The following is a 22,750-nucleotide window of genomic DNA, read 5'->3' as shown; positions in this document are numbered from 1 at the left end:
GGCCCCCGGCTCCTCCGTCCACACTTTGCGTAAATAGTTCACTTTATCTGGGGGTCTTCTTTCTAGACTTTGGGTTCGTTTTCTCCCCCGATAATTCTAAGTCTGGACCTGTTGACAACTGTCGACCGATCAATGACAGTCGTATCTGTACCCTGTGTTGACGTCTGTTCTTCCGCCACCAGGTGGCGCCGTTTACACGATTTTACTCAACGGATTCCAATATCGCACAGTGCAATCATAAGCAAGACACGTTGCAAAAATGATGAAAATTCAGCGTGTGAATACAGCGTTGTCGTTCCTCTTGGGCGTTAGGCTACCAATTCACAGTCTGAAAAATCACAGTAAAATAATCTTGGAAACAGTAGCTAAAGTGAATTTGACCCATAAAATTCCAGCTAGCTGGCATGTTTGTAATCTTTTAAAGACACAGTATATGATTTTCTATCTGAGAAAGCTGGTACTTTGAGCCTGGTGAAAATATAAAAGTACGTATAAAATGTGATCAGTGTTATTATAATATAACTATCCATATATAGGGTTAAGATTTTACTGTTTCTGACTCGGACAGAAAAAACAAGAAAGTCTGAAACCCTATCCATAAATAAATAATAGATAAACAGGAGGGAAATTACTTTTAAAAAGTAATCTGTTAGTTACAAGTTACTTGTAACTAGTGACAGTAACCTATCACATTGAAATTACTTTTGGACGAGTTACAGATCTTTTTGCCCTTAATGTTGGCAGCTGACAGCTTTATAACCCTTTTAAAGATGAAATACATTATTTTTATGTTTAAAAAGCTCAGCTGTACATGTTCATTTTTTTTTTTTTTTTTTTTTAAAGTATTTGTGTTTTGTTTTTTTTAGCGCTGTGCAGTTATCAGATTTTTCCTGGGCATCGCGTGATTCCCTATGTCTGCAAGGGCACCGTCTGTAGTCAGCATAATTGCTGATCTATAAACAGAACCAAGAATTAAATTGCTTCCTGTTTTAGTTTGTGTTATTTTATGTTCCTGGGTGATCTTGCCAAAGAAAAATAGTTTTATTTTTTTTATGTTGCTGCTCCTAGTTTACTGCAATTACTCAAACACTGAGCTTTATCATTTTTTCTGAAGAAAATGTACGAATGAGGAGTCCGTTCGGCCCATCAGAGCTCGTCCGGTTCCGAGCAGCTGATTGATCTCAGAACTTTTGTCAAGTCTGGTCTGAAAGGATCCCAGTGATTCAGCAACATGACTAGGGAACCCATTCCATCCCCTCACCACTCTCTGTGTGAAGAAGAGTCTCCTTCAGCAACATGACTAGGTAACCCATTCCATCCCCTCACCACTCTCTGTGTGAAGAAGAGTCTCCTTCAGCAACATGACTAGGTAACCCATTCCATCCCCTCACCACTCTCTGTGTGAAGAAGAGTCTCCTTCAGCAACATGACTAGGTAACCCATTCCATCCCCTCACCACTCTCTGTGTGAAGAAGAGTCTCCTTCAGCAACATGACTAGGTAACCCATTCCATCCCCTCACCACTCTCTGTGTGAAGAAGAGTCTCCTTCAGCAACATGACTAGGTAACCCATTCCATCCCCTCACCACTCTCTGTGTGAAGAAGAGTCTCCTTCAGCAACATGACTAGGTAACCCATTCCATCCCCTCACCACTCTCTGTGTGAAGAAGAGTCTCCTTCAGCAACATGACTAGGTAACCCATTCCATCCCCTCACCACTCTCTGTGTGAAGAAGAGTCTCCTTCAGCAACATGACTAGGTAACCCATTCCATCCCCTCACCACTCTCTGTGTGAAGAAGAGTCTCCTTCAGCAACATGATTAGGTAACCCATTCCATCCCCTCACCACTCTCTGTGTGAAGAAGAGTCTCCTTCAACAACATGACTAGGTAACCCATTCCATCCCCTCACCACTCTCTGTGTGAAGAAGAGTCTCCTTCAACAACATGACTAGGTAACCCATTCCATCCCCTCACCACTCTCTGTGTGAAGAAGAGTCTCCTTCAACAACATGACTAGGTAACCCATTCCACCCCCTCACCACTCTCTGTGTGAAGAAGAGTCTCCTTCAACAACATGACTAGGTAACCCATTCCATCCCCTCACCACTCTCTGTGTGAAGAAGAGTCTCCTTCAGCAACATGACTAGGTAACCCATTCCATCCCCTCACCACTCTCTGTGTGAAGAAGAGTCTCCTTCAGCAACATGACTAGGTAACCCATTCCATCCCCTCACCACTCTCTGTGTGAAGAAGAGTCTCCTTCAACAACATGACTAGGTAACCCATTCCATCCCCTCACCACTCTCTGTGTGAAGAAGAGTCTCCTTCAACAACATGACTAGGAAACCCATTCCATCCCCTCACCACTCTCTGTGTGAAGAAGAGTCTCCTTCCCTCTGTCCTAAATCTAATTTCTAACTGTCCTGCTTTAGTTTATCGATGTCATGTCATTTTTGTGACCCCTATGTCTTCTACTAACACCAGTTAATCTGTTCATTTGACCTCGTGTAGATTACATTCTAAATGCAAGATAATCTGCCCAGTCTTTTGTGATCTAAGAGCACAGGCGGGTGAAGCAGGCTTCTGTTTACCTTGGAGGGTTATGTAATGTAATGAGCATATGTTCTGGTTCATGTCTCGATCATAATTGTGCTGTAAGATTGTCTCGTTATTCAACTCTTGTCTGTGTGCAGACGGCTGACTTTATCTGGTGCGATCGGGGAGAGAATGCGCATATGAGTGAAGCATTTTGTTTTGTATCGGTTTTGTGCAATGCATTTCTGAGACCGTTCAGTTCTGGTCGTTTTGAGGTCAGTGCGGGTCAGACCTGGGTGAGAGGCGAACGGGAGGAGAGGGTTTGTCCCAGCTGTGGTGGTCAGGTTCTTGAGCAGCTGGTTGATCTCAGAACTTCAAGTGGGGTCTTGAAGGATCCCAGTGATTCAGCATCGGGAACAAGCGCTTTATACACGAACCTCAAACCCTAATTTGAACCCTAATTTCAAACTTTTATTTTTGCATTGAAATAAAAATGAATACAGCGCAAACAGGCGTGCAATTATGCATAAAGCATTCGCTGCATTTTATTTGTAGTTTCAATTGCAGAATATAAACACATCTGTCGTGCACGTGTAAGATTATGCAACCCGACGATATGTGATACAGTTCTTGGATCAGATTTAAGTCTTTTTTTTACGTCACTCCAGTTCTCCTCTGCTGTAAACGGGAACGGCTGGTACAAAACCAGACACGTAGGCTGGGCGGGCACGACTTATGCAAATGAGCCAGCCAGCCAAAAATAACCAATCCGAATCGAAGAACGACAGATATTTGCATAAACACCGGGCTTATTGGGCGGAGCGGCTGGTAAACGCGTTCCATTTTATAACCCCGCCTCTTGTTCAAACCAGAACATTCTGTCTTTGTGGGGTGAGGTCATCATTGGAAGGTCGTTGCGTCGATCTATTGATCCGATGATCTGATTCGTTTTTGGGGAGAGCCCGCCCCCTTGCATGCCACTTTCGTGGTTAAGTGTTGTTGTTTTTTTTTTGCAAGCTGCTGCAGAAGCGTGTTGCAATAGAGGCAGTAGGAGTGTTTATAAAAATTAATAAACGAATAAATAAATTATAAAAAAAAAAAAAAAAACAGCAGTTTGTAACTTAAAAGTCTTAGTGCATATTTTTTTTGTTCTTTCTTTAAGGCAGTAAAGACATGGCTTGCAGAAACTTGAGCAGCCTGTGGCACTGGCGCCCGCTTTGGGTTTCTGCAAAGCTGCAAGCTTTTGCTTACGGTTCGGTCGCCTCTGACCCCAGCGGGTCGGACGGGACAGGCAACAAATGCCCGGCCACCCCGACCCAAAAGCACCAACCAGGGGGGAAAGATTCGGTCCCGGTGCCGGGAAGGTCGTATTCCTCCGCCGCTCCCAAAGCGGACTCCAAGACGTTCTTGTGGGCTCGCTATAATGAAATGAAGCGGCTTGTGCACGGTAAGTCACATCGTTGTTTTTATTCGTATTTGTATAAATTCCTTGTTTTTTATTTTTTTATTTAAGGTTGTTAATTGCACGATGCTGGCAGTTGTAAACAGCTAATTATATTTGGACGGTGTTTGAAGATTTGTTAGGAAGGTGCACGACTTTTTTTGGAGCAGCAAGGGCGCTGAACGGTTTGCAAATATGCTTTCTTTTGGTCGCTCGTCTGTTGAGACGAGATTTTTTTATTTTATTTTATGTTTTGTACATTTACTGCGAACGGTACTAAAATGTAGAAGGGTGGGTCAAAAAAGAAACACACGCTCGGCTTTTCTCTGGACACACAAAGCGCTAAACTCGCGTTTTTTGTTTGTTTTAACCCTAACCCTGTTCAGTATCGTGAGCGGATAATGCTGTTTTCACTCCACACAAAAGATGTGGAAATGCGCATCATTCACTGTGTTGTATCTTCAAGTGCTTTGGTCAAAATACACGAGGCATTGTCAGTGCTATGCTTTGTTTTTTCTTACTTTTTCAAGAACTATCAAAAAGCTGCGGTGACGTACTTTCAATATTCTCACGATTAATGCTGTTATGTATTGGTTTTTGTGCTGTAATACAGTTCACACAGCTGTGCTTTGGGTCTGGTTATTATGATGGTAGTAATTCATCCCCTCACCACTCTCTGTGTGAAGAAGAGTCTCCTTCAGCAACATGACTAGGTAACCCATTCCATCCCCTCACCGCTCTCTGTGTGAAGAAGAGTCTCCTTCAGCAACATGACTAGGTAACCCATTCCATCCCCTCACCACTCTCTGTGTGAAGAAGAGTCTCCTTCAACAACATGACTAGGGAACCCATTCCATCCCCTCACCACTCTCTGTGTGAAGAAGAGTCTCCTTCAACAACATGACTAGGTAACCCATTCCATCCCCTCACCACTCTCTGTGTGAAGAAGAGTCTCCTTCAGCAACATGACTAGGTAACCCATTCCATCCCCTCACCACTCTCTGTGTGAAGAAGAGTCTCCTTCAACAACATGACTAGGTAACCCATTCCATCCCCTCACCACTCTCTGTGTGAAGAAGAGTCTCCTTCAGCAACATGACTAGGTAACCCATTCCACCCCCTCACCACTCTCTGTGTGAAGAAGAGTCTCCTTCAACAACATGACTAGGTAACCCATTCCATCCCCTCACCACTCTCTGTGTGAAGAAGAGTCTCCTTCAGCAACATGACTAGGTAACCCATTCCATCCCCTCACCACTCTCTGTGTGAAGAAGAGTCTCCTTCAGCAACATGACTAGGTAACCCATTCCATCCCCTCCCCACTCTCTGTGTGAAGAAGAGTCTCCTTCAACAACATGACTAGGTAACCCATTCCACCCCCTCACCACTCTCTGTGTGAAGAAGAGTCTCCTTCAGCAACATGACTAGGTAACCCATTCCATCCCCTCACCACTCTCTGTGTGAAGAAGAGTCTCCTTCAGCAACATGACTAGGTAACCCATTCCATCCCCTCACCACTCTCTGTGTGAAGAAGAGTCTCCTTCAACAACATGACTAGGTAACCCATTCCATCCCCTCACCACTCTCTGTGTGAAGAAGAGTCTCCTTCAGCAACATGACTAGGTAACCCATTCCATCCCCTCACCACTCTCTGTGTGAAGAAGAGTCTCCTTCAGCAACATGACTAGGTAACCCATTCCATCCCCTCACCACTCTCTGTGTGAAGAAGAGTCTCCTTCAGCAACATGACTAGGTAACCCATTCCATCCCCTCACCACTCTCTGTGTGAAGAAGAGTCTCCTTCAGCAACATGACTAGGTAACCCATTCCATCCCCTCACCACTCTCTGTGTGAAGAAGAGTCTCCTTCAACAACATGACTAGGTAACCCATTCCATCCCCTCCCCACTCTCTGTGTGAAGAAGAGTCTCCTTCAGCAACATGACTAGGTAACCCATTCCATCCCCTCACCACTCTCTGTGTGAAGAAGAGTCTCCTTCAGCAACATGACTAGGTAACCCATTCCATCCCCTCACCACTCTCTGTGTGAAGAAGAGTCTCCTTCAGCAACATGACTAGGTAACCCATTCCATCCCCTCACCACTCTCTGTGTGAAGAAGAGTCTCCTTCAGCAACATGACTAGGTAACCCATTCCATCCCCTCACCACTCTCTGTGTGAAGAAGAGTCTCCTTCAACAACATGACTAGGTAACCCATTCCATCCCCTCACCACTCTCTGTGTGAAGAAGAGTCTCCTTCAACAACATGACTAGGTAACCCATTCCATCCCCTCACCACTCTCTGTGTGAAGAAGAGTCTCCTTCAGCAACATGACTAGGTAACCCATTCCATCCCCTCACCACTCTCTGTGTGAAGAAGAGTCTCCTTCAACAACATGACTAGGTAACCCATTCCATCCCCTCACCACTCTCTGTGTGAAGAAGAGTCTCCTTCAGCAACATGACTAGGTAACCCATTCCATCCCCTCACCACTCTCTGTGTGAAGAAGAGTCTCCTTCAACAACATGACTAGGTAACCCATTCCATCCCCTCACCACTCTCTGTGTGAAGAAGAGTCTCCTTCAGCAACATGACTAGGTAACCCATTCCATCCCCTCACCACTCTCTGTGTGAAGAAGAGTCTCCTTCAGCAACATGACTAGGTAACCCATTCCATCCCCTCACCACTCTCTGTGTGAAGAAGAGTCTCCTTCAGCAACATGACTAGGTAACCCATTCCATCCCCTCACCACTCTCTGTGTGAAGAAGAGTCTCCTTCAGCAACATGACTAGGTAACCCATTCCATCCCCTCACCACTCTCTGTGTGAAGAAGAGTCTCCTTCAGCAACATGACTAGGTAACCCATTCCATCCCCTCACCACTCTCTGTGTGAAGAAGAGTCTCCTTCAGCAACATGACTAGGTAACCCATTCCATCCCCTCCCCACTCTCTGTGTGAAGAAGAGTCTCCTTCAGCAACATGACTAGGTAACCCATTCCATCCCCTCACCACTCTCTGTGTGAAGAGTCTCCTTCAACAACATGACTAGGTAACCCATTCCATCCCCTCACCACTCTCTGTGTGAAGAAGAGTCTCCTTCAGCAACATGACTAGGTAACCCATTCCATCCCCTCACCACTCTCTGTGTGAAGAAGAGTCTCCTTCAGCAACATGACTAGGTAACCCATTCCATCCCCTCACCACTCTCTGTGTGAAGAAGAGTCTCCTTCAACAACATGACTAGGGAACCCATTCCATCCCCTCACCACTCTCTGTGTGAAGAAGAGTCTCCTTCAGCAACATGACTAGGTAACCCATTCCATCCCCTCACCACTCTCTGTGTGAAGAAGAGTCTCCTTCAGCAACATGACTAGGTAACCCATTCCATCCCCTCACCACTCTCTGTGTGAAGAAGAGTCTCCTTCAGCAACATGACTAGGTAACCCATTCCATCCCCTCCCCACTCTCTGTGTGAAGAAGAGTCTCCTTCAGCCTGGCATTTTCCCTTGACTCTGCAATGTTTATTGCATTCCTGTGAAACAAACGATTGTCTGTTAAATTCAGTGCCTTTTGATTTTAATCTTTCTTGTTTCTCCAACTTGAGAGACACCATTAATGATTGTTCTCCTTTATATAATTGATTCATTCATTCGTTGCTGTATAAATTCTCATATGTTAACGCATGCAAACAGTTAATTTTTTTTTCTTCTTACCAAAGACGTTTTCAAGCAGTGTTTTGAAATATTGAAATGTTTTGTCCTGCCACCAGTACAGAATTTGACAGGGTGAAAAACAAAAACTGTTCAATTGTCAGTCGCATATCAAATGTTTTTTTCCTGCCTGTACTGAAACTTAGCGATTTGGCTCAGCTTTAAGTTAAAGCTCTATGGTTAGGGTTAGGATATGATACCCTTGTGTTTCACAAATTCCCCGAACTTCCTTTTTACCCCAAAACACGTACGTGCATTTCAACCAGGCAAGTGACCCCAAAACTAGGGGCGTGTCGCTACACCTGTGTCGCGATGTATGTCGCGATGCGTGGGGCGGTCCTGAAATGCTGCTTACGTGATGCAGAATAGAATCATACAATCAATTCACGATGGATGTGTTGAGAGAGATACGTTGAAGATCGAGGGAGGAGTAACTGTGCCAACTGCAGAACACTTCACTCAGGAACTAATATTTTGTGGTTTGAGATCACGTTATGAAAGGCGTGTGCCTCTGCTAAAGATAGTGTCGCGCGATTCGTCGATGCCCAGCTAGTCTCTACACACTTTTACCCACACAGGGTTTACAGCCAAGAGTTAAACTGGGCTGTTTGAGATCCACGTGGCGTGTTCAGGCAAAGTCTTTTCAGTGTGCGTTATGGAATTTGTTCCAGGAGTAGAAAGGGGAACATCTGTTTCCTGTTTCGCTACCAACGTTTCAACACAGGCAGCCTTTTCAAGAGAGTAGTGGTTTTTTGCAATGCAACATGCGCAATGGTGGTCCGCGCTGGTTGTATCTCTCAGGACCACTGGGCTGTGCACGCAGGGTGCGTCTCCTCGTGAAGGAGGGAGCAGTTCAGTCTCCTGTGCCTCAAACCTGCCCTGGACTGGAGGGAGCCCCCTTTCTCTTAGGGGGGTGAGGGAGGGAGGGAGCAGTTCAGTCTCTGTGCCTCAAACCTGCCCTGGACAGGAGGGAGCACCCTTTCTCTTAGGGGGTGAGGGAGGGAGGGAGGGAGCAGTTCAGTCTCTGTGCCTCAAGCCTGCTCTGGACTGGAGGGAGCCCCCTTTCTCTTACAGCTATAGTTGTTGACGTGGCTGCTCAGCCAGGAACTGCTTCTTGCACAATATAGCAGAACCCTTCTAATGAGTCCCTGTCAATCTGCAAACACAAAGCGTTTGGTGCTGTGCCACAGCTTGCACTGTACGATCTGCTTGAAATAAACCCAGCATAGAGCTTGCAGAAGCAGACAGGCTCTGCTTCACTATCTAAGAAAGAGGGATTTATATACAAGGTGGTAGCAGATTCTGTAGACAGCAGCTGGACAGTTGTTGCTTGCTTCTACAATAATAAAACAGGAGACTAAATATTTAGCCGAACCATTTTTTAAACGCGAAGGGCAAATTTATAGGTATCGCATAGCATGTAGTGCAGACCAATGTTTATTGTATTAATCACTTCATGTGCAGTTAAATTCTGTACCGCAAGTTTACACATTACAGTAATTTTAATAAACATTTTAACAGAAAGTAAGTGGTCATTAACACCAGAGAAGTGTTTAGGGTGACTTCTTGATCAGCTTTCTGTTCTAGGATCGCCTTTCGAGTTTTCTGAACACAAACAAAACACCCCTCCCTGCTGCAAAGGTAAAGACAAGCCCCCCCCCCCCCCCCCAAACTCCCCGTCCAAAAACATCTACCGACTCCTGCAAGCAAACTAGAATCGGTCAAGAGGAGCCTGTTTTCAAAGCAGAGTTTACTCATGTCTGCAAGTTGCCTGCGCCGCTCATCTAGAATGAAACTATCTTTTTTCACTGTCGATGTTTGCGATCGAGCATTGACTCAAAGCAAATGCTGACTTGCGGCTTCTGAAGAGGTGCTTGCGTGTGTGTGTTGAGTACTGAGTTTTGTGTGTCTCCCGTTTTCAGATCTGCTTCCTCCAGGCGTGTGCAACCTGCTGAACCCAGCCACGATCTACGCCAACAACGAGGTCAACCTGCACGAGGTGGACATCTACGGCTTTGACTACGATTACACCCTGGCTCTGTACTCGAGCGCGCTGAACAACATGATCTACGACGCGGCCAGAGACTTCCTCGTAGAGAGCTTCAAGGTAGGGCAGTTCAGACCACTGCTTCTCGTTGTGGGGCTGTAGCGTTTGATCGGCAGCGTGACGTTTTTTGTGCTGTATTTCCATTTTTGGAAACGACAAGCATTTTTCCTCTGTGGTGTGTGTGTGTTTTTTTAAAAAAAAAAAAATTTTAATGTTTAATCCTAAAGTTCTGGGTTCTAACACCTCAGTGTTACAAGTTCCATTTCAACGCATGGCTTTTCGTTTTAGATTAACTGTGTAAATATATTGCCAGCGCTGTATTGCAAAGCAGAAATTGCTTGTAAAATAAATAGTGTACCCCATAAAAAAAGGACAGCCGCTGTTCTGTGCAGTAGACTCTGCGTTTGAGACAAAAAACTAAATAAATAAATAAAACGATTCCTTTTCCCTGGAATTCAATCCGTTTCGTAATCAAACTCTTGTTGTTGCCTGTGAAATAAGTTCACCTTTTGTTTTCTATTTCTATGCCATTTACGTTCGGTTTCGAATTATCAGTGAAACCGAATCATTGCCTCGATCAAGTTACAGGAAGGGGGGGGGGGAAAAACAGTGAACTTGTTTGACAATCAGCACTTTCCCTACGTCTTTAACTGAACCAAATGTGCTCAGAAAAAGGGGCAGCTAACTGAAAACTAATACACAAGTTTAGTTTCCTTGAAGAGACTAAAACAGCCGCACCAGATATATAAAAATCACGCAGGGCACGGCGCTCGAAGAAATTAGCCATTTCCCATCTGTTTCGTTTTGCTCGGTAACGTTTTCTGCATGCGTAAGAAGCCGTTAACCGTGATCTTAACTGATCCTAACACTTTGTGGCCTATTTTAAAATCATCAATTGTAAGGCGATTGGCAGTTTGCATGTTTGACAATTTTTCCAAGATTCAGTCCCAGAGGCTTGATTTTCATTTGCACAACAAATGCGACCTGTACAGAAGCAACAGGGTGTTTTTATTCAGTTGCACACTGCTGTACAAGTTTGTGTTGACGATACTGTTGCAGCGAGTAACTGCAGACTTTAGTTGCTGTATTTGTTGCTGTATGTGTTTTACTTCTTCACAGTACCCTGAAGACCTCCGGAAATACGACTACCTGCCCAATTTTGCCGCCAGGGGTCTGCACTACGATATCCAAAAGGTAACTCTCTTTGCACTTTCCCCCCAGTCCCAGTCTTTTCGAATTGGGGGGGGACACCTGAGACGTAAAGATGCGATTCTGACCTGCAGGAGTACTTTTGTCTTGAAGGACAAATTGACCATAAATGTTTTTTTTTAAATTTATTTTTCATTTAGGGTTTGCTGATGAAAATTGACGCCTTTCATTATATCCAGTTGGGGACAGTTTACAGGTACATATTCTGGGTGTGCAAGGGACTGGAAGGGAGAGAACTAGACTGGGCTCTCCCGGTCCCCTGACTCTAACCGCTAGACTAGAGCCACACTGCTTCCCTCCCTCCCAGTCCCTCAGCTCTAACCACTGGAGCTACACTGCTTCCCTCCCTCCCAGTCCCTCAGCTCTAACCACTAGAGCCACACTGCTTCCCTCCCTCCCAGTCCCTCAGCTCTAACCACTGGAGCTACACTGCTTCCCTCCCTCCCAGTCCCTCAGCTCTAACCACTAGAGCCACACTGCTTCCCTCCCTCTCAGTCCCTCAGCTCTAACCACTAGGGCCACACTGCTTCCCTCCCTCCCAGTCCCTCAGCTCTAACCACTAGAGCCACACTGCTTCCCTCCCTCCCAGTCCCTCAGCTCTAACCACTAGAGCCACACTGCTTTCCCTCCCTCCCAGTCCCTCAGCTCTAACCACTAGAGCCACACTGCTTCCCTCCCTCCCAGTCCCTCAGCTCTAACCACTAGAGCCACACTGCTTCCCTCCCTCCCAGTCTGATGCCCGGTCCTCCTCTTTCTCACACAGGGGGCTGAAGCCGGTCCCGGATGACGAAGTCATCGAGCTGTATGGTGGGACGCACCATATCCCTCTGCACCAAGTTAGCGACTTCTATGGCAAGGTGAGCGAAGGTCTGGAAAGTGGGGGGCAGGCTAAGTTCAGAGAGTTAGCAGACAGTCACACAGTTATCTTCTTAGTGCTGCAAACCTAGCAGGTAAATGAAGCTGAAATACTGTAGAACAGGAAAGGTCTGCGTGGATTTCGTTCTGTGGACGCCTCTTCTGCGCGGACGGAATTACAGCAACCAATATACGTCTGCCGTTTTATAAAACCTGACCACACACGATAAAAGGCAAGGGGCTTTTTGGTTTTTAAGATGCCCGATTTTAAAGAGCAAAGCGGTCTAACGTTTTCGACACACGAGCGCCTGTTTCTGCATTGCTGATTACTGAGAGGAAATTGAAATTCTCACACCCAGAGGTTTGCTTTGCAGGCAGGTTTGTAAAGGATGTAAACAATTGTGCTGTTCTGTGGTTTTAGTAAGTTGGTGAAATGTTTCTTTTATTTGGTATTGTATAGCAGGTTTAGTATTAATGCAGAATTATTGTTATTATTATTATTTTTCAATCATTCTCACAGGGTCCCAAAATGAAGCAGTTCATGGATATTTTCTCCATTCCTGAAATGACTCTGCTGGCTTCCGCCAACGACTTCTTCATCAGCAACAACATAGACTACGACCCTGTGCATCTTTACAAGGATGTTTCGGTGAGAGTTCGAAGTTCTTGTCACTGCCAAGACTGGCCGTGACCTGGGATCGTCTTCTATCTGCAGAGACAGCTCTGGCCAAAAGTTCTGCATCACCTAGAATTTTAGGATTGAAATAAAAATTGACATGAACGTAGTTTGTGTAATCAAAGAAACTACAAAAAAATAAACAAATAAATAAATCTACCGGAAGCCATAATAGCAGCACGGTAGCATTTCACGTTAGATTTTGAAATGTCTTCAATGTATCATTTTTTTGTGAAGTAGATGGGGAAAACTACAAAGCACTGGTGTGCGATTCAGTATGTTAACTTTGCACAATTCAGCAGGTTTCATTCGACTTTGTAAAGCAAAATGTGTTATTTCTGTAGGGCGTGCAAAACTTTTGGTCAGAGGGAAGGAGACTCTTCTTCACACAGAGTGGTGAGGGGATGGAATGGGTTACCTAGTCATGTTGTTGAAGGAGACTCTTCTTCACACAGAGAGTGGTGAGGGGATGGAATGGGTTACCTAGTCATGTTGTTGAAGGAGACTCTTCTTCACACAGAGAGTGGTGAGGGGATGGAATGGGTTACCTAGTCATGTTGCTGAAAGAGACTCTTCTTCCACAGAGAGTGGTGAGGGGATGGAATGGGTTACCTAGTCATGTTGCTGAAGGAGACTCTTCTTCACACAGAGAGCGGTGAGGGGATGGAATGGGTTACCTAGTCATGTTGTTGAAGGAGATTCTTCTTCACACAGAGAGTGGGGAGGGGATGGAATGGGTTACCTAGTCATGTTGCTGATGTTGAATCACTGGGATCCTTTCAGACCCGACTTGACAAAGTTCTGAGAGCAATCAGTTTGGAACCGGACGATTTCTGATGCATCGCAAAATGCTGTGTGTTGTTTTTTAAGAATTTTTTTTTTTTTTTTTTTTTAGATCTTTAAAACAATTCCTGAAGGAGAACTTTAATCTTTTTTCCATTTCGTTTGCATCTGCAAATCCTCTGTGGGCGCGGCGGCTGTAGCTTTCAGTCCGAACTTCTTCTTAAGAATAGCAGCAGACCTGACACAGAAACTGCACAGGCCAGCCAGCCTCGTTCCTTTGTTTATGTGGGTGAAAGGGCAGCTGTGTATTTTGCTTAAGCAATGTGGTGTCGCAGGAGGAAGCTGGCTTGTGGTTTGGCGCATGAATACAGAGGATTTTGGTTTGTTTTGATTGCTTCAATGAACTAGAATTTTATTTAACTTCTTTATTTATTTTTAGAAACTGTCCATGTTAACGTGGGTAGTTTTGTTGTGTGTTTTTTTTTTGTTTTTTTTTAGTGTGATTGTAAAGTTTCAGAAGACAGCTGCTGCTGTAATTTGTAAACGACCTCCGGTCTGCAGTCAGGTTTATTCTGCATTGTAAGAATAAAAGACTTATGTCGGCTGAAGGCGGTATTGCAAAGCAAAATGCTTATTCTTGAGTCTGATCGTTGTTAGGGCATGTCGAAACGTTTCCGTGCTGCGCAGTGTTAATCAGCTCCTGGAGGTTTTGTGTTTAAAAGTCTCATGCGATGAAAGTAGAGATGCAGGAAGTAACGGCTTGGATCTGCAAACTGAAAGGGCTGAATCACTGTTCCTAATAGTCGCCTGTATCGAAGCCAGGAGGGGATGCACTGTGTGTCCAGACAGAGTCATGAGAGGTTGAGAGCTGTTGGAAATGGGATTAAACTCCCTGCCGGGCCTGCGTCTCCTGATCTCATGTGTGTGTGTGTGTGTGTGTGTGTGTGTGTGTGCAAAGCCACCGAAAAAAACCCCCAAACAAATGCTTTTTAGAAAAATCATTGAGTCTTATGCAGCAGAGACATGATTTTCATGTAACCTAGTTTACTACAAACGCAGTTTCACTAACCAGAAAATGCTTGCTGGTTTGAGATCAAAAGAGATATATATTTTAAGCTTAACGTTCTCTCACGAAACTGTGCAGATATATAAGGGGTTATCCCTCTGACAGTCAGCTCTCCAAATAAGGTTTTGGGTCATTTTTTGAATAATGTTCTCTCTGATTCAGACGCTTTACCTTGAAATCATGAGTACTTTCAATAAATACTGTACATCAGATACATCGTTATTATATTTTCTTTGGCTTGGTTCATATTATCTGTTACTGATTAATTTTATCTGTCTCTCTCTCTCTCTCTCTCTCTCTGTGTCTCTCTCTCTCTCTCTCTCTCTCTCTGTCTCTAGGACGCCATTGGGAACGTGCACATCAAGGGCTACATGTACAGATGGATCATGCAGGATCTCGGTATGTGAACCAAGTCTCGCTAGCACTGGCTCACAGATTCACAGCACTTTTTTTTTTTGGGGGGGGGGGGGGATCATTTTTAAAGTCTTTCAAATCTTAAAAAGCGTTGACCATAGTTTTACCCTGAAACCAGTTCTTGAAGTGCAAATCAGAAACCAGGACTAGAGAACACAGTGTGGAAATGAAGTGGAGATAGACTTAGGGCAGAGGGAAAGAGACTCTTGTTCACACAGAGAGCGGTGAGGGGATGGAATGGGAAGAAAACCGAAACGGGGGCGTGTTATGTGAAGTGTTTGAGCTCATGCCTGTCCTCTTTTTTTGGGGGGGATTTTCTTCCCCTCAGAGAAATACATTCTGAGAGGAGACGAGACGTACGCTGTGCTGCAGAGGCTGGTCAGCCAGGGGAAGAAGCTTTTCCTGATCACTAACAGCCCGTTCAGCTTCGTGTGAGTGCAGCTGTGGGGCTGTGGCACAGCATAACGATTTCATTAAGACAGCATCCTTAACAACAAAACTAAACAGCCGAGGGGCTGGGAGGGAGGGAAGCAGTGTGGCTCTAGCCTAGTGGTTAGAGCTGAGGGACTGGGAGGGAGGGAAGCAGTGTGGCTCTAGTGGTTAGAGCTGAGGGACTGGGAGGGAGGGAAGCAGTGTGGTCTAGTCTAGTGGTTAGAGCTGAGGGACTGGGAGGGAGGGAAGCAGTGTGACTCTAGTCTAGTGGTTAGAGCTGAGGGACTGGGAGGGAGGGAAGCAGTGTGGCTCTAGTGGTTAGAGGTATGGAAAGTGACCAAGTGTGTGCTCTGTGATTTTTTGCATTATGTATTTGTCAGGCTGTCCTGTCGCTCCTCTTGTATTTCAGTGACAAAGGAATGAAGTACATGGTTGGGAAGGAGTGGAGGGAGTTCTTCGATGTCGTCATAGTGCAGGCTGACAAACCCCACTTCTTCAACAACTGCATCAAGTAAGTCTGCACAGGATTGCTCGGCGCAGGGTTCGAGAGTGAACTCTGTGCTCTTACTGTGGGGAAACTATTATTTTTAAGGGTTAGTTTACCAGACCTCTCTGTGCTTTACAATGCTTCCTTATGCTTTACCACACCTCTGTGCTTTACAATGCCCCCCTATGCTTTACCAGACCTCTCTGTGCTTTGCAATGCTTCCTTATGCTTTACCAGACCTCTCTGTGCTTTACAATGCTTCCCTATGCTTTACCAGACCTCTCTGTGCTTTACAATGCTTCCCTATGCTTTACCAGACCTCTCTGTGCTTTACAATGCTTCCCTATGCTTTACCAGACCTCTCTGTGCTTTACAATGCTTCCCTATGCTTTACCAGACCTCTCTGTGCTTTACAATGCTTCCCTATGCTTTACCAGACCTCTCTGTGCTTTACAATGCTTCCCTATGCTTTACCAGACCTCTCTGTGCTTTACAATGCTTCCCTATGCTTTACCAGTCCTCTCTGTGCTTTACAATGCTTCCCTATGCTTTACCAGACCTCTCTGTGCTTTACAATGCTTCCCTATGCTTTACCAGATTTCTGTGCTTTACAATGCTTCCCTATGCTTTACCAGATTTCTCTGTGCTTTACAATGCTTCCCTATGCTTTACCAGACCTCTCTGTGCTTTCCCTATGCCGTCACAATGGTTTTTACCCTGTGCTCTCCAGTATGGGGAAACTCTTATTATAAGTGTTAATTAATTTGGTCCTTTTTGCCAGTGAATACAGTTGAAGCCAATTTTTGCCCCAAACAAGACAAACCTTTTGCAATAGGATTTATATACATCCTGTAAATCAGGGCGTGGCCAAAGCTGTCTCTTTCATTCCTAGTCTTTGTTCCAACCCCTGTCTTGAATCGTTAAATTGATCCAGCTGAAGCTGCACCCGGACCCTGAAGTCGTTCGTTATCAGGTTTGACCTGGAGCGGAATGTCTCTCCAGCGCTCTGACTTTGACAGGTCTAAGTAAGTTAGAAAATACACAGATCACTGCACTCTCTGCTTTGAGACCTGATTCATATCAAGTTTCCTCCTGAAGTCATATATATATATATATATATTCCTATCCACACTTAAATATTAAAGCTGTGACCATTAATTTATTTTTTTTTTTTTTTTTTTGTAACGTTTTTATTCCAGACCTTTCCGTCGTTTGGACTGCAATGGTGACCTGCAGTGGGACAAAATCACCGCCTTGGAAAAGGGTCAGATCTACAAAGAGGTCAGGTCACAGGTCGCAGGTCGCTCGCAAGGCAGTGGGACGTGTTTGCGCTTCGGCTGCTAACTGAAATCGACACGCTGCGGTCGTCCGACACACACACACACACACACGTCAGTCTAATCTAGTGCTAAAGTACGTGCAAGTTCAGGGAATCCAACCTTCAGACTTTTATGATGTCTCCCTCGCTATATTCTGCATAGCTCCCTTCTCTAATAGGATCCAGTTTGCCGTTTTGAATCTATTCAGTTTCTTTTAGTGTTTCTGTTGAAGACGCTGAGAGACTTTTAAAATTTTAGTGCAGGTTTAGTTTCATAGAGGGTTTGACTGTCCTTCAACTATCCGTTTAGCTAGGAGAAGATTTCAAAACAAGACAATTTGCTTTGTATAAAAAAAAAAAAAAAAAAAAAGGGTCGCTTCTCGCGGTCTGTCTGCTGGAATTCGGTTTTAGTCTCTCTTCGGTATTTTGATGGTTAACCCTAATTCCTCTTCGCGTGAGCAGAGGAGCCTGGCACGTTAAGGGTTAGCAGCGTTTCCAGCTTTGGGGGGTTTTGAGAGCAACAAGTCACTGCATTTAGCTTTTGCGGAGACTGCTGTGAAATTCTTATCCTCGCAATGCTTTTCCTTTGACAGATTTTTTTTTTTTTTTTTTTTTATTTATTTTTCTGCAAAGTGAACTGCTGTGAAAGGCGAGACCTTCACCCGAGCTGGGCACAGACCAAGACCTCCTGCGTGGATTAGTTTTAATATGTATCCTTCACAGGGCACAGGAATGTGGAAGTGTCCCGTGTCCTTACATCACCCTCTCGGACATGACCTCGTAATGGTCTACCCTCTGCGGGACGACGTGGGGGCGCGGAGAGAGCAAGCACTTTTATATATATATATATATATATTTTGTGTGTGCAGTGGAATCAATTCCTGGTTTTACTGTGAGTTTTAATAAGACACACCCGAGCTTGGTGCCTATAGGGGGCTAATCAAGCTCGTAGTAAAACCTGGAATGGATTAAGAGCTGCGTTCGGATCGGAATGCCAAGGTTTCTTCATAACATGCAGCTGGATCAATCCAGCTTCAGTTTGATTTTGTCGACCGTTTGTACTGTGCACCGCGCTTCTGTGCGTTGTGTAATTCACTATGTTAACGTTATTTGGAAGGATTCGTTCGACTCTCAAGCAAAATCAGTTCATTCTATAGGCTGTTGATGCTAAATTATAGAATCAGCTGTATTTTTGTAATTGGACTAAATCCTGTTTTTAAAGAGAGGGAGAGGGAGAATTTACAAGAAAATGTTAGGAAAGAATTGGCATTCCTGCTTTTTAAAAAGCCTGGCAGTTTCAAAGACGGCCTCTTCTTTTAGTTTTTGAGCTTCGTGGTTTTGCAAAGTGCCAAGAGGGGCATCGGCTTGGTTACCGTAGCGATGGCAGAGGTCCTTGCTCCACAGCGACCCGCTCAGCCTGAGCTGATGTGTCGCTCCCGATTGGTGATTTTTTGGAGAGGGACCCAATCAGCTGGCTGTTGCTAGGGCCCCAGCAGGGGGTAGGAAAGAAGGAGCGAATGCAGGGCGAGGAGCTCCCCCTTGTGGTCTGATATAAATAGTGTGAATTTCAGATTTATTTGGTCACTTGCATTAACATTATTATTATTATGCATTATAATTATTATAGATGGGATATGCATGGAGGCTGCTGAGATGTTTTCTCTGGTGCACTTAAAGCATAGGCTCAAGATTTCAAAGACTTGTCAAGACTCTCCAGGCCAAATAGATGCAGTTCTATTTCAGTGTGTGTGTGTGTGTAATCTCATTCTCTTTAACCCTGAGATTAGTGTGTTTTAATATACTCTATTGTAAACCTCTGTTGCTGCTTGGTGTAGGGTTACCGTCTGCAGCCTATTGCAAACTTAGACTAACAAAATCAGCCCCCAGCCCTCGTGGGGACAAAAAAGCTGCTACACTTGAAACTCCAGTGTGGTGTCTGTCGGGTGCACCCTCCCCCATTTCGCTTGTCCTGTGTAATTGATTCGTTCAGATGACCCTAACCCTCTGCAGCCACGGTCTTCCAGTTCCGAAGTCGCTTACCTCTGCAGATTCTCCTTTTATTTATTTATTTTTATTTATTTAGTTTTCAGTATTTCCCAGGGGGACGCATTCCCGGTGAAGCGACTGCAAAGACGTTTCGCAGAACATGCGCCGTGTCGACACACCGACGCAACAGGTTTTGGAGCGACACTTGGACGCTTTTTTTTTTTTTTCCCCCCCCCAACGTTTTCTTTGTTTGCTTTGCAGGGGAACCTGTTTGACTTCTTAAGGCTGACTGGGTGGAGAGGGCCCAAAGTTCTGTACTTCGGAGATCACCTGTACAGCGATCTCGCCGTGAGTCAGTGATTTTAATAAATGCTTGCTCTTGATCAGTCTGGAGAAGGATACAAGGATACAGCACAGTAATGCAATACCTGTATTGGTCCAGTTCTAAAGACTTTTTAAAACGCTGCTATAAATGAGATAAGGCTCAATTTTTAACCCTCCTGTTAGGGTTCAGGTCTATTTTTCTTTTCATTTTCTGTATAATATTTTATGACTTTTCCTAAGTTGGGGTCATGAACTTATACACAGAAAACAGAACCTTTTTCAGATTTTTTTTTTTAAATTTTTTTAAGAACAGGTCATGTGTACAAATAAGATGTTTCGGGTCACTGTGACCCCTGGCGTTTATCTATGTAGATTTGTGTGCAGGAATAAAACAAACTTCTTCAATTTATTATTATTATTATTATTATTATTATTATTATTATTATATTTGTATTATTATCTCTGGAAATGGCTGCTCCTGTCTGGAGATATTTATAAACAATATATGATCTACAGGGCAGAGCCTCATTTTCTCTGTCAGTATTGCAACAGCATCTCACTGGTAAAGACACTCCAGAATGAGAAGCTCGCAGGCTTGCAGTCAAAGAAGTTTTATCACAGCTCCTGGACTAAAAGAGCAGAGAGAGTCAAACCTTTGCAAACAAAAACAGTTAATCAATTTTAAGGTTGTTTTTTAAATTAGTTTGACATTGCATCGGGTCAGTATGACCCAAAACGTAAAAAATGTTGCAGTTGAAATGTAGCAAAAGGCACAGGTTGTAAACGTCTGGGGTTAATGGAGTCGCTTGTTTTGGAACGAAATGCGTTCCCACAGCGTGCTCAGTCATTCAGACTCCTTTAGCTTTGAAATAAAAATCAAAGCTAGAATGCCTGTGCTTTTAGTTTAGTTTTGGTTTGGATGACTCTCGCTGGCCGCTTCCTTTCAGGACCTGATGCTGCGCCACGGCTGGAAGACTGGCGCCATAGTGCCCGAGCTGGAAGTGGAGACAAAGCTGGTGAATACGGAGCAGTACGCCCAGAGCCTCACCTGGCTGCAGGCACTCACGGGACTGCTGGAGCGCATGCAGGTGTGCGCGTGTGTGTGTGTGTGTGTGTGCGTGCGCGTGCACGTGTCCCTCCCTGTGACACGCTCCCAGCGCTGACGCTCTAGCCCTGACCCCCTCATTCTTCCTCCTCAGGTGCATCGAGACCCGGAGTCTCGGAAGGTTCTCCAGGACTGGCTGAAGGAGAGGGAGGAGCTCAGGTACGAAACGTCCAGAGCTGTTTTAAAAGCAGCAGCAGCAGAGAGAGAATTTTCAGCAAGCATTTCAATCCAGTGTGTTCCAGCTGTGTCCTAAATGAATTAATTAGACCAGTTATTACCAAATTTTGTTTTAATTGAGTAATTTAGGGTACAGTTGGAACATAAACCAGGAGGGACACTGGGCCCCCCCTAGGACCGGGATTGGAGACCCCTGGGTTAGAGGGAGTGTTCTTGAAAACAAACAGTGGAGTTACCGCTCGTCTTTTGGTGCCATGGTAACCACACTCGCTTATTTCTACTGAAATGAATGAATATGCTTGCTGTAATTTACTTCATAGCTAACGATGCAAGACGAAGCGTGGCCCAATAAGAACTCCGCATGTCTGCCAAACTATTTTGGCAGATTTGAATTTTCTCTACTCCTGACCTGCCCCCCCCTTTCCCCACAGGGCTGTGACCAAGAACTTGTTCAACCCCCAGTTTGGAAGCATCTTCCGGACCTGCCACAACCCCACCTACTTCTCCAGACGCCTCTGCAGGTTCTCTGACCTCTACATGGCCTCCATCAGCTGCCTGCTGAACTACGACCTCAGCTACACCTTCTACCCCCGACGCACCCCCCTGCAGCACGAGGCCCCGCTGTGGATGGACCAGCTGTGCACCGGCTGCATGAAAACCCCCTTCCTGGACGAGATGGCTCACATCCGCTAAGGGGGAGCGAAGCACAGAGACTGAGCAGAAACTGCAGGGGAACGGCAGGCCCTGCTGGGGACATCTCGAACTGCAGGAAAATAACACAACAGGGGCAGGGCTTAGCAAACAACAGTCCTGGGGCCTCCCTGTGGCTACTGATCTCTCAATTACTTAACTAGAGCCTTAGCTGAACTAATCTGCTTACTTTAACTTTCTTTATTTCAGCTTGTAAAGTTGCAGATTTTGGGTTTACTTTATAAAATTGTATAGTTAACTTGACCCCCAGGACCACGGTTGGGAAGCGCTGCTCTAGGAACCCTGAATTCTTCATAGTCATTTGTTGGATGGGGTTGGGGGTAAAATCTAGAATATTGATACTAATGTTTTTGGAGATGTTGGAGGAATTATTAGGCACAAAACTGGATGTATTATTAATAATAATAATAATAATAATTCAAAACTTAGTGGTGAAACGCAGCCTGGAGTTGGTGGGAATTGCAATTATAAACCAGACTCTTTTTTTTTTTTTTTTTTTTTTTTTTTTTTTTTTGCAATTTTATTTTTTTTTTCTTTCTTGTTTTACATTAGGTTGGGAAAACCCTTTAGAGCAGCGGTTGACAGAACCTCTCCTTCCCTCCCTTTCTCCACATTTCAGAAGAACAAAACCTACTGCAATACCTTAAAACTACGTGGAATTTTGGTTACCTTGGTGACCAATGGACACTTGAACTGATCTAAATAATTTTCTCCCTCAGTACGCAAGTTCTTAAGAGCGAGTTCTGGCAACTATTGATTTTTGTTTTGTTAATTCTGTTTTAAAAAAATGCGATTTAAAGCCGTTTTCTTTCCCCGCAGCACCCTTTTGGGCTTACACTCCTCTGCGTTCCCCCCCCAGAGTTCAGCTTTTGAATCATTTTACAAACCTGAAGTACAGCAAGTGGCGGATATTATTAAGCGGGGGTTTGGACGCCCCCCTGAAGAACCGCCGTTCTGTCCACCCACAAAACAGGGGGGTGCGAACTTTGAACTCTGAACTCGGAGCGCCCAGAGCTTTCATCCTAGCATGCCAAGAAAATAACAAAGTGTTTACCGGTCAGAGACTCTTTGTCAGGGAATGTCAGACTTCAGAATGTTAAATGTGATAAAAGCTGTCTCTTTTTTTTAAGTTAGAAAGGCGTTTGTAAATGGGTAGTGGTTATTCGTGACTAAAACAGAAATGTAGTGTGTTTTTTTTTTTTAATTTCCAAGTAGCTTGGAGTTGCAGACAAGGGGGTCAGAGAAGTGGCGACATTATAAGCTCCTTAATGTTTAGACTTTATAAATCTAGAGGGTTCTCATCTTCTATAGACCTTGTACCGTATTGGTATTGAGACTGCTTTTGATGTTTTATATGCAGTGTTGCAGCCAGTAGCCTCTGCGGCATGGTATTGCCCCGTGCCGAGATGCGTGAAGAAATACCTTGCTGTGTTAGAGAGGTCTGGTCATGTTGTGACAAACGGACTTGAGG

The 22,750-nt window shown here is 44.7% G+C and overlaps 1 protein-coding gene across 1 annotated transcript; it reads left to right on the top strand.

Moving 5' to 3' along the window:
- The first annotated feature begins 3,551 nt into the window (after positions 1-3,551).
- LOC121305511 (5'-nucleotidase domain-containing protein 2-like) lies at positions 3,552-21,793 on the top strand. The gene is made up of 14 exons (XM_041237154.1): positions 3,552-3,984; positions 9,612-9,796; positions 10,856-10,930; positions 11,086-11,141; positions 11,709-11,802; positions 12,321-12,449; positions 14,664-14,724; positions 15,068-15,170; positions 15,581-15,682; positions 16,858-16,939; positions 19,224-19,310; positions 20,234-20,374; positions 20,486-20,550; positions 21,000-21,793. The coding sequence occupies exons 1-14, from the start codon at positions 3,711-3,713 to the stop codon at positions 21,259-21,261; spliced, it is 1,716 nt and encodes a 571-aa protein (XP_041093088.1). The 5' UTR covers positions 3,552-3,710; the 3' UTR covers positions 21,262-21,793.
- The last annotated feature ends 957 nt before the right edge of the window (positions 21,794-22,750 follow it).

The sequence above is a fragment of the Polyodon spathula genome, chromosome 43, assembly GCF_017654505.1.
Source record: "Polyodon spathula isolate WHYD16114869_AA chromosome 43, ASM1765450v1, whole genome shotgun sequence".
NCBI classification, from domain to species: domain Eukaryota; kingdom Metazoa; phylum Chordata; class Actinopteri; order Acipenseriformes; family Polyodontidae; genus Polyodon; species Polyodon spathula.
Note: the sequence above shows the minus strand (reverse complement) of the source record. Positions and strands in the feature narration are given on the sequence as shown.

What these genes read in the sequence shown, in the direction of transcription:
- LOC121305511 (XM_041237154.1), top strand. Translation starts at nt 3,711, where the DNA reads ATGGCTTGCAGAAACTTGAGCAGCCTGTGGCACTGGCGCCCGCTTTGG. An exon ending in ATCTTTACAAGGATGTTTCG is followed by an intron (nt 12,450 to 14,663) that starts GTGAGAGTTCGA and finishes CTCTGTCTCTAG; the next exon opens with GACGCCATTGGGAACGTGCA. An exon ending in ACCTGTACAGCGATCTCGCC is followed by an intron (nt 19,311 to 20,233) that starts GTGAGTCAGTGA and finishes GCTTCCTTTCAG; the next exon opens with GACCTGATGCTGCGCCACGG.